The 11191-nt window shown below is 30.8% G+C and overlaps 2 protein-coding genes across 2 annotated transcripts; both read right to left on the bottom strand.

Moving 5' to 3' along the window:
• Window positions 1–4795: 4795 nt before the first annotated feature.
• LOC149033721 (uncharacterized) lies at window positions 4796–6083 on the bottom strand (the record flags this gene model as incomplete). Its single annotated transcript, XM_089170979.1, is given in 2 exon segments — window positions 4796–5599; window positions 5601–6083. Coding segments are annotated over 2 exon segments (1287 nt in total), but the record flags the coding sequence as incomplete, so codon positions are not given.
• A 346-nt stretch (window positions 6084–6429) lies between these two features.
• Window positions 6430–7912, bottom strand: LOC149033720 (uncharacterized). The gene is made up of 3 exons (XM_089170753.1): window positions 7780–7912; window positions 6936–7107; window positions 6430–6836 (listed from the first exon to the last, which is right to left on the bottom strand). The coding sequence occupies exons 1-3, from the start codon at window positions 7846–7848 to the stop codon at window positions 6529–6531; spliced, it is 549 nt and encodes a 182-aa protein (XP_089026879.1). The 5' UTR covers window positions 7849–7912; the 3' UTR covers window positions 6430–6528.
• Window positions 7913–11191: the final 3279 nt, after the last annotated feature.

Genomic DNA, 11191 nt, shown 5'->3' with positions numbered 1-11191 from the left:
TTTCAAATTGGCTTGACGAAGTGTGCGAGCGAGTTTACCAAATTTTATCTCATGCTCGCTAAGTGAACTTGCATAAAGAACGACATCGTCCCAGTAAACAAATATTTCCTCGCCTTGTAAACCGGTCAAGACATGATCCATCAACCTTTGAAAGGTTGCTGGTGCGTTTTTCAAGCCAAAAGGCATTCTACAAAATTCGAAATGACCATACGGGGTCGAGAACGCTGTCTTTTCGCGATCATCCGGATGCATTCTAATGTGGTGAAATCCGGATTTCAAATCAAATGTCGAAAAATATTTTGCCGCGTCGAGTTGATCCAAAATTTCGGTGATGTTAGGCAAAGAATATGCATCACCTACTGTTTTTTCATTAAGGTTTCTGTAATCGATCACCATCCGCCATTGTTTGTTACCTTTTGAATCCGCTTTCTTAGGAACAATCCATATAGGAGGATTATATGGAGAGATGGACGGTTTAATTATCCCGTCAACTAACATTTCCGAAGTCTGTTTCCTAATCTCTTCCTTGTGAACCGGGGGAAACCTATATTGCTTGGTATGCACCGGAACGTTATCAGTTGTGGTTATTTTATGTTTCAAAACATTGGTGCTGCCAAATGGTTCACCTGGCAAAGGGAAGATATCGGCGTTTAATTCAATTAATTTCGAAATAGATTTTGCCTCTTCAGTATTCAGATGTTCGAGGCGTAGGAGGGATTTGACGGAATTAACCCTGGAGGGTGAGGAAGGTAACTAAAAATTCGAAATATCAGATTTAGGAGCTGGATCAGCGGAGGTGGAGGCAAATATCGTATGGACAGTTTTCAGGAAGCCAAATGGTTCAGAGGTATTTGATGCTGAATTCGGAAGAGTACCAATACTATAATCCAATAATTCTACTTTAGGGATTGTTAAGTCGACGGATTCAAAATTCGTATTCGTTACTTTAATATATGCTTTTCCGTCTACGTTCTTTACTAAATCTTCCCCTGCAAACACTCCGGGTTGGAGATTCAAGCGAGGGACATATCCCTCTGTAGCCTCAATATTATTTCCATGAATGCAACAAATTCTTGATGTTCGAGACGGGATACTAATTTTCTCTTCTTCTACAAATGAGATTACCTGATCTCGAAATCTGAGGCATTTATACTCATATTCAACTAGAGCTGACCTTGACCTCAAGAATTCATTTCCCAAAATACCACCCGTCTCGACAGGAAAATCCTTTTCAACCAAATGAAATAATACATTTTCCCCCGAATATACAAATATTAGTAACACCAAGGGCCAAATGACCTTCCGGGGAAATTCCTATCAAATGTAAAATTTCCGACTTATTTATCTTAGCATCTGTTTGTAATGTATCCATTTTTATTAAATTCACCTTAGCGCCAGTGTCGATAAATAACGTCACGGTACCCGACAGCTGTCTTGAGGTACACGCGACAAAGGGAGCCCGAAGTCATTGGTTCATAAACTATTTTTCTGATTGTGACGGCCCTGGTTTTGCCGTCGGTGATTGAGGACGCCGACCCGGAGAGGGAACCCGACGCACGTCCGATATCGGCCTCCCCTCCCCGTTTCCCACCATACGTTTATTCTCAATGTGTTTTAATCTATTACAATCTGCTTTCCAATGACCAAAGTTTTTACAATAAATTTTTATTATTTAATAATATTTTACAATAACTTTTGTGTCATATTCACTTCACTATTTTTCATAGAATAACATCCTTTTTTCAATAAAACTATACATCTTATATAATTCGCAATCTTTATATGCTATTGCTACAACTCTTTCTTGTTTGTTATAAATCTTTGCTGTATAACCTATAGAAACAATTTTAAATTTGTCTGTTATTTTCGCAAAACTTAAGAGATTTCTGTCCGTATCCTTCACATAATAAACATTTGAGAACAAGAAGGCTTTTAACTCCATCAACTTCAAAATAAGTTAAGATAATTTCTACTTTGGTACCTTTCAACATTCTTCCATCACATACCTTAACTGTTACTAGGTCCTTTACCGTAACCGACTCAAAAAAATAAGAGTCATTATTCACAATATGGTCCGTATTTTTTTGTTGATGCTGACTGGGCAGGAGATAAAAGTGATAGAAAATCTACTACGGGATATGTAATATGAATATATGGAAATGTAGTATCCTGGAAATCTAAGAAGCAGGGAAGTGTAACTAAATCATCAACAGCTGCTGAATATGTAGCATTATTAGAATCTGTAAGCTAAATTAAAGTTATTAAAAATTTATTAAAAGATTTCAGAGTTGATACTAAAAACCCGATAAATATTTACGAGAATAACTCTGGAACGATCGCGATAGAAAAATTTAGAAATCTTACCAAAAATTCGAAATATATAGAGGTTAACTATCACTTTGTAAATGAATGTTATGAACAGGGAATAATAGAAATTGTAAAGGAAGAATAGGAAGAAAATATTGCCGATATTTTAACTAAAGCGTTAGCACGAAATAAGTTTGAAAAATTCAGAAAAGAACTTGGAATTATTTAGGTGATTGTTAAGCAAAAATTTAAGGAGGTGTGTTGGAATATTAGTCAAAAGATAATCTTATGCTTATTGTATCGGGTTTCTGTAGCGTCTATCGGTATTCCGGTGTGCCTTACTCGGCGGTACTGGGAATGCTGATGTAATTAGGGTTACTGAGAATCCTGACGGAAATGTGTCAGCGACTTTGTTGTGTGTATGGGATATATAGGCTGCAGGGTGTCGGCAGCAGCCAGTCGTATGGTATAATGTAACAGAAGTAGATTGCTTATAGTATAGCCGGCGGACAGATAAGAATGTAACCGTAATTATGTAACCATCATAAAGAATAGAGCTCTTTAAAACCATTATTCCATCTTGTTTCTTAACAATTATATTTAAGATTCAGATCGTTACTAGTCACACTTTCATAAATTTCTCGGTAAGATATAAGAAATATTTGATTAATGGTTAGCTCATAAACGTTTAGTTTTTATGATTGTATATGATCAAAAACTACAGTGGTTACTTAGTTGTCCACAACATTAGAATAATGATTAGTACTTTATAAAAAAATAAAAAAATAAAAAATAGTTGATAAGGTGGAAGTGAGCCTCCCTTTATTTACGATTATTAGGCGCATTGACGATGAGAGAATAATTTTCCATTTCTTTGTGAATCATTACAAAACGTACCATCATTTTATATAAAAAAAATATACATATAATATATATATATAATTATATATGAATTATTATATAATATGTAAGAAAGTATATTATTATAGTATATATATAGGCCAAAATTTGCTGTGGTTTTTTTTTTTTTTTATAAAATGTTGTTTTAATATATTTCTAAATTGTTATTTAGAAATTATAATAACACACAAAATAATACCACACATAACAATACATAAAATACATAATACACGAAAAAAAATACAAAAAGTAATATACAATGTATAAATATTTGTATAGTTTGTTGTATATCTCTTTCACTTTCTCTTAATACTTTCACCGATGAAATTAAAAGAAACAATTCTAGTTAGAGAAGAAAATTTGATTTAATCGAATCATAAGGATGAAAATTAATCGTGTTGACTTTTTTAGGAAACTAATATGATATTTTCCGTTAATCAGTTATTAACATACATGTTCGATTACTATGAACAAAAAGATGAGATTATAAAAATAATTTTTTTTTAATTGATTGTAAATTGAACAAAAAATATTTCAACTTTTTGAATACTTCTTAATATCTTTTTTAACATAAGAATTCATTAAATTATATTATTAACCCTTTGCATTGTTATTAGCGCCATTTGTTTTCAGTGCAGCTAAAAAACAGTTATAAAAGTGTCGCTTGTGTTCAATGACTAGAATCTGTGATTTAAATTTATTATTTTATAATATATAATATATGTTAAGAATAGCGTAAGAATAGCGTATATACAGGACGTTATGCCTTCTCACTCTAACTTCCGCTACTCCTTATCCCTACTTCTTCTGCGGGTTGTAAAATCCCTTTGTACAGGGCGCTTGTACGCCTACGGTCTATCTGTATCCGATCTAGCTCAGGGCTAGAAGGGCAGTACATTCCTTTTCACTGTTTCTTATAATAAATATTACATTATATTTTTCTATCATAGCTCTGCGTTATTATTTGTCAGTTTGTCATTTTTAGTTACACAACTTACAAAGAACTGACCACTATTTCAACTATCGGAATTTCTTTATTTCGACTATCCGTGTTTTTTTTTTCCTTTATTCTTTCGTCGCCAAACCGCTTAATACTCTCCTACATGTATATATGTATACGTATATTTTTTTTACGTGTTTATTAGACTAGAAATATATTTTGTTCAACATCAACGCATGCTTTCTTTTTAATCGATTATTATCACCTTAGTAAATAATCGATACTTACCTTTTTGTCTTCAGGTGAAATCTTTTTAAAATCTTTCAGATTTACTAAAAGGATAATATTCCAAAAAAATAGTTTGACAAAATGAAAAGAAAAAGAAAAGAAAATTTTTCTCTAACGTATATATTTACATGTATATACATCCAAGAATATAAAATTTACATAGTTTACGTACATATATAATATAAAAAGATACAAAGTAAGAGAAAAATGATAAAACAAAGAAGATGAAAATAAAAAATGAGAAGATAAAAAAGATGAACGCGCGATGAATAAGAATAAGTAGTAAGTACTAAAAATGATTTTTTCTTCCGAGCTAATCCAATTGCACCTGATAATCTTCGGAATAATTAATCAAAGTAATTATTCATAATCTGTGAGTAGAGCATCTATTTCCTTGATAATATCATCAGAGGAAATATCAATAATATTGGATAATTCGTCTTCGTTAATGTTTTGCAAACTATCATAGAAAAATTTGCTATCTTTTGAATCTTTCATAGTAGTGTCTATTAACATGGATTTTGCTTGTTCATTTTTAACATAATTATTATATGCTTTAAGCTCGTCCTCGATTATCATTCTTTTCTCGTTCATACTGCTATCGCATAAAGGTACCTGAACTTCTTTTGTTTTATTATTGGAATCATCTCTCATGTTAAGTCTGACGTCAAAATTTGAGTCAAAGTTAAGACTCGAAGTTAAATTTTGTTTAATCCTTTCATTGTCTGCACCAATCTCGTTCATTTTTTTATTGTCAATTAAGACAGACGTTTGATCAGACGCTAACAACAAATAGTTATCGTTTATAATCGTAGGAATTGTTGTAGGAATATTACTTTCCTGTTGTTCCTTGAAAATGATGTATTTGTTAGTTGCGATATTATTGAGATTTCTCTTTGCTGATCTTCGTAATCTTAAAGGTGGTACTTTGGTCAGACTTTCGGTATTATTGTTATTTAATTTAGCTTTAACCCTACGTTTATTTTCATCAGATTCTGTCGTTCCTTTATCCGTTCCTAAAACTCCCTTAACGCCTTGATTGTTAACGGATGTTAACGTAACGTTGGATGTTCGAAGGATATTCGAAGTTAAGTTGTTTGTTTTAGTAGAATTTGCCGAGAGATCATTGGTTGGAGCAGTTGAAGAAGTCTTTTTCATCGAACAATTTGGACAAATTAGATTTAACGTTTTCTAACAATTTAACGTCTTTCTTCATTGTTTTCAATTTCTTGCGTCTACGTATTTCCTCCAATGATAAAATACCAAAGTTCAATTCATCGGTTATATTATCTTTCTTTTTATCGTTATTATTAGGCTTCATTCTTTTTTTCTGTGGCATCATAGATTCGTCTTCCTCGACGTTATTATATTGTAAATTTTTAATCTTGACCGTTCCGACGATTGTTATATCAGCTCGAGTTTTTCTTCCAATATCTCGAGTTGGTACAATACGTTTGTTTATTTTTGTTTTATTATAAGCAACCTTGCGATATCGATATTGAATTTGTTTATCATAATTGTAATAAGCCGAAAGTTCCGCTTGTATCTTCTCCAGCCTGATCATATCGTAGGTATTGCGGTAGTTCATCCTTTGCTTTGATTGAGTCTTTACTGGCGAGGGTATGCTCTCATTGTCCAAGTGTGAAATAAAGAATATTAAAGAACAATAATGTTAAAGTACTTGCAAATTCAATTGTTAACAATGGACCGCGTTGTTTCGCTTTTTTTTCCTAACAGCCACTACAATATGTAGGACTTATATGACTTTTTTTTTCTATTTATTTTATTTACTTTTTCAATATATAAAAATAAAAACTTGTGTTTCTAATTTGTTTGTTAGTCACGTAACGAGATATACAATAAAGAATAAATATATAAATATATAATAACTTTATAATAAAAAAATACTTTTTAAATTAATTACTTTATAATAATAAAAACATTATAGTTAAAAAAAATAAGAATAACCTTATAAAAAGAAAGTGGATAAAGATTTACCAGAAGAATGAGAATGTAAAAATGAGATGTCGATAAGTTAACGCTTGATGACAAAAATAAGGCATCAAGTTCTCTACTGATGTTTGTTTGTACATTTAGAATAATTTTTTTTTTTTTTTTTTTATAGTAATGTTACTAGGAATTCTAAGACTATTAGAAACGTTGTTCAGAATTTGTAGATTGTTTAAAATGCTGATGCGTTTTCTAAATGCATTCAGGAGATTCAAATTTGTCAGTCTGCAGGCTGGATGGAAGGGTGAGGGTAGCTGGTGTATTATAATGTACATTGAAAGATAAATGTAAAGACTCATACCTTCTCCTAATTTGATGATAAGAGGAGCGATGGCTGGTTTAGCTATGGTACTGCCAGTTTTTCTTCTGTTTCGAACGGACTCAGTCTCATCTGTAAAAGTTAATTTATATTTTCAAAATAAACTTAATCCACATTAATAACCTATAAAAATAGTAAGTACCATCAATATTTTTAAGACATTAAACTCACCTGGACGATTTACACAATCCTGATTTATGTGCTTTGTCGTAATATCAGTTGCTATGACTGGATTAATCGGATTATGTATAGTTCGAACATTCTTGTGAAAAAAAGAACAATGCGTTCTCCTGCATCCACTTGGTTGCGTCTCCCAATAGCATGGAATTAATTTACGGTTTTTCTAATTATCAAACAAAAACAAAAAATTAATAATATTCTATATGGGGTATAAAAGTACTACTTTCTACGTACGATTAACACGTTGATTGCTTAGCTTAGATAGTTCTCAAGATAATCTTCGTCATGCCCACGCGCGTTGCTATACTCTACTACACAACAATGCCGGTGTATAATTATACTGTATCAATAGTTATTTTCCCGTCGGATGCATTATCAAATTTTTTGGATTTATCTTATGTACGGGACTTGTAAGAGAAAATCCTATATCTAATTATTGGTCGAAAAGCAATGTGTATAATTTTTATTAAGCACGTAATATTATGTCATGAAGCAGATTTGAACTACTACTTAATAATTTTAATTTTTATGATAATATGTCTACTGTCCCTGAGAATCGATTTAGAAAAATACTTCCAATACGTGTCGACAAACTTTAGAAAAAATATCAAGAAACATGCACACCTGGGGAAAACATTGTCATCAATGTAAAGTCATATTAAATGGTTCATGGCGCGGAGGACCAATATTAATACAATATATACCGAATATAGCACATAAATACGAGAACAAATTATTTAAATTATGCTCAAGCGAAGAGATAAGCTATATATGGCTGACATGGCAGTCAACGTGTTAATGAAACAATTTTAAATTTTAAATAATATATGCTTACATTCAATTCCATATGTTTAAAGCTACAACGTTCGTTATGGCAATTTCCCTGCTGCCAATCGGAGCACATTGTTTCGCAACCCAAAGCAGATGATTCATGTCTAAAAGGACAGAGTTCACCCTGAAAAATACAAAATAATATGAAATAAATGAAAAAGCTAAATAATTCCTAAATAATAATATATATTGTATATCCCTTATTTATAATCCGTATATATATATATATATATATATATACGGAAAGAAAAGTTGTTATTATTGGATGCAGATAGGGAAATGGACGTGAAAACAAATACTACATTAATAACAATAGGATTGCTTGAAGATATAAGAGATGGGATAGAGAAAGAGAAAATAACAGATAGAATTGGTTTTTTTTTATAGAAATACGAAAATTAGAAAGCATGGTAATTAGGACAAACACAAGAAATAGGGAAAATAAATGAAATTGGATAAAGAATAATGAGGATAAGAAACCATGCAAGATATGCGAGAAAATGAAAAATGGCACCAGATATCATCCCGAAGACAAATGTTGGTACAAGATAAATGAAAGTGAAAAAGAAAAGGGTAAGTATCCAATGGTATCCAAAAAACAACAACTCAATAATAGAAGTAGATTTAAACGCAGAACAAAATACCTAATAATCACACCTTTGATTAAACAAAAAATGGTAATAGAAAATACTTTAGAAATAGAAGGGACTTACGATCTAGGATCACAAGTCTCTTTAATAAATTTAAAATGAATAAAAATTAGAAATAAAGGAAAAGATATGAATAAAACATTTTTTAAAACAGTCAATGGTATGACACAAACAAGAGGTTTAATAACAATTAAGATACAAATTTTTGAATTGGAAAAAGAAATAGATGTGTATTAATAGAAAAAGATTATTTTGACGATTTTATCATAGGACTAGATATGATAAAAATATTTGGACTCTCTCTGGATGAAAAACTAAAAATATCACAAAAGACAAATTTAAAAGAAAGAGAAATAAAGAAAAAGATAGATAAAGTCCTAGATATAGGATATAAGACTGAGAATAGTAAAGAAGCCAAAGTAAATTTTAACGAACATGTCATACTAGAAGAATGTGATATAAAATTAGAACACCTGAAGAAAAAAAAAGAAATAAGATTGAAGAAGTATACCAGAGGTATAATACGATGTTCGCAAAAGGTAAGTATGACATTGGGACGGTTAAAGATTATAAAGCAAGGATAGATTTATTAGAAGAAAAATATTGTAGTAAAAGACCATATAGATGTACAATAGAAGATAAAATAGAGATAGAGCAGCAAATAGCAAAATTACTGTGAAAGAAACAGCCCTTTTGTAGCACCTGTCAATTTAGCATTTAAAAAAAAGAAAATAAAAAATCAAGACTGTGCATAGACTTCATATAATTTAAATGGACAAAGTTAGAAACAAAGATACCTATACAACATAATAAAAAGAAATGCATACGGCGCCGGTTGCAATATAGGGAAACAATCGAGACAATACTTATTTTTTTAACTATATTACTATAAAATATGATATTTATTAGTTTACAAGAGATGAAAAAGTGAACTTACCTTTTTGCATGTGGAATACATAAAAAAGTAGCAGTCTCGTTTATTTTGACTGTGCTCCATTTCTAAGAACCGATGAAACGATTAGTAATCCTATTCTTTACTAGACAAAAAATCTAAATCTAATCGTTATTTCTATTGTCTGCTAACAAAGAATCAAATTAAAAAATCAAAATTAGGATTTCAATGTTATCGGATAGAATAATTTTGCAATTATCCTTCGTGTCTCGCACTTCGATATTACGAAGATAATATCACTACTGTCGATTCTTGAACCACCATAATGGAGAGCTAGAAAAAACGACCGGAGCGCCCCTTGACCATCGTGGCGCTGCCCTATTACTACTTGTTCATCCGTTATTTATGTTTCCCATAAATTGCACGCTTAGTGTTAAGTGAACAGTTTTAACGTATCTTATTTTTAATAATAAAGACTAAAATGTTATTGTTGAAAGTAAAGAAGTTTATTATAGCATGCAAATACAAATAAAATAACATTTTTTAAATTTTTTTTACTTTTCACTTATGTATTTTGTAAATAACTATCATAACTACATAAACGTAAGATTTTTTAAATTTAGCTATAAACAGTAAATTATTTATTTAATAAATTTCAATTCTTTATCGTTTTTATTGATTTTGACAATTTAATTTACAATTTCATTTTGACAAATTAATTTACAATTAGTATAGAAAAGTAGACATATATTTTATTTTGAGCTTATACAACTTGTGCATCTGGAAACAATTCTCTGAATAATACCATTATACGATCTCTATCATTATTATTATTTTGATATTGTTCTTCCTAACCATGTTCCTCTAAATTTATCCCTACATGTATATTATCTTCTTCAAAGTTATCAAAATTATCATGTTCATCGATGCAATAATTATGCAAAATTCATGCTGCTGTAACAAGCTCCGATACAAATGATAAATCTCTGTACTTAGTATAGAATTTAATTGGTCGAAAACGGCTTTTTAATAGTCCAAAAACATTTTCAACTAACATTCGTGTAGATGATTGCCAATAATTAAATTCTTTTTGTTGAGGAGTTAAGTGATCATTATCTCGAAATGGTGGAACAAGCCATGATAGCGATGGATATGCAGAATCTCAATTAAAAAAGTATTATTTGGAAATACGTTTTCTTTATTATTGTGAGATTCTTCATATAAAGGTGACCTTCATAAAACTCGAACATCATGTAAAGATCCTGGCTCACCACAATAAATATTAGTAAACTTCATACTAGAATCAACTACTGCTTGGAGATTTATAGAGAAATATTTTTTCCGATTACAATAATTCTACTGAATCCTCAGAAGGCTTTGCAATCCTTATATGTGTACAATCGATTGCCCCTAAGATATTTAATATATTTTTGTGTGTGTAAAAACCTTCACAAGTATTGATTATTACATGATTAGTCTTAAGCCAATTGATAACATCATCTAATTTCGTTAGAATCCAAGTTATGGCAAGGCGAATGACTCGGAATATTGATGAAATTGAAACATCAAATTTATTCGATATAGTCCGCAATGGTTCTGTATTTGCCATAAACCTCAAAAATATTAAAAAGCTTATTTCAACGTGTTATGCCGAAATTCCTCAACTAAGAGTCCTCTGGCAATTTGTTTATGCTATGAAGTGGAGAATGAAGGGTTAGGTTAAGGTGTAAAATAAAACACGTGATTGAGCCAACCAAAGAAACAATGCCTTTTTTATTGGCTCGTCAGGGAAAAGCCTTGCAGCATAAAAACCCTGGATGTTACTTGATTATACAATAAGAATGCACCGCGTGGTGTTACCACGAGGGAAAATA

Source organism: Polistes dominula, unplaced genomic scaffold (assembly GCF_049000335.1).
Source record: "Polistes dominula isolate Pdom_NZ unplaced genomic scaffold, Pdom_raw_medaka contig_269, whole genome shotgun sequence".
Taxonomy (NCBI): Eukaryota; Metazoa; Arthropoda; class Insecta; order Hymenoptera; family Vespidae; genus Polistes; species Polistes dominula.
The sequence above is the reverse complement of the archived record's forward strand: the minus strand, read 5'-3'. Positions and strand labels throughout refer to the sequence as shown.

Excerpts from the sequence above, each read along its gene's own strand:
- LOC149033720 (XM_089170753.1), bottom strand. The coding sequence starts at position 7,848 with ATGTGCTCCGATTGGCAGCAGGGAAATTGCCATAACGAACGTTGTAGC. Across the intron at positions 7,108-7,779 it reads TTAAACATATGGAATTGAAT|AAAAACCGTAAATTAATTCC; the intron begins GTAAGCATATAT and ends TTTGATAATTAG. Across the intron at positions 6,837-6,935 it reads GGATTGTGTAAATCGTCCAG|ATGAGACTGAGTCCGTTCGA; the intron begins GTGAGTTTAATG and ends TAACTTTTACAG.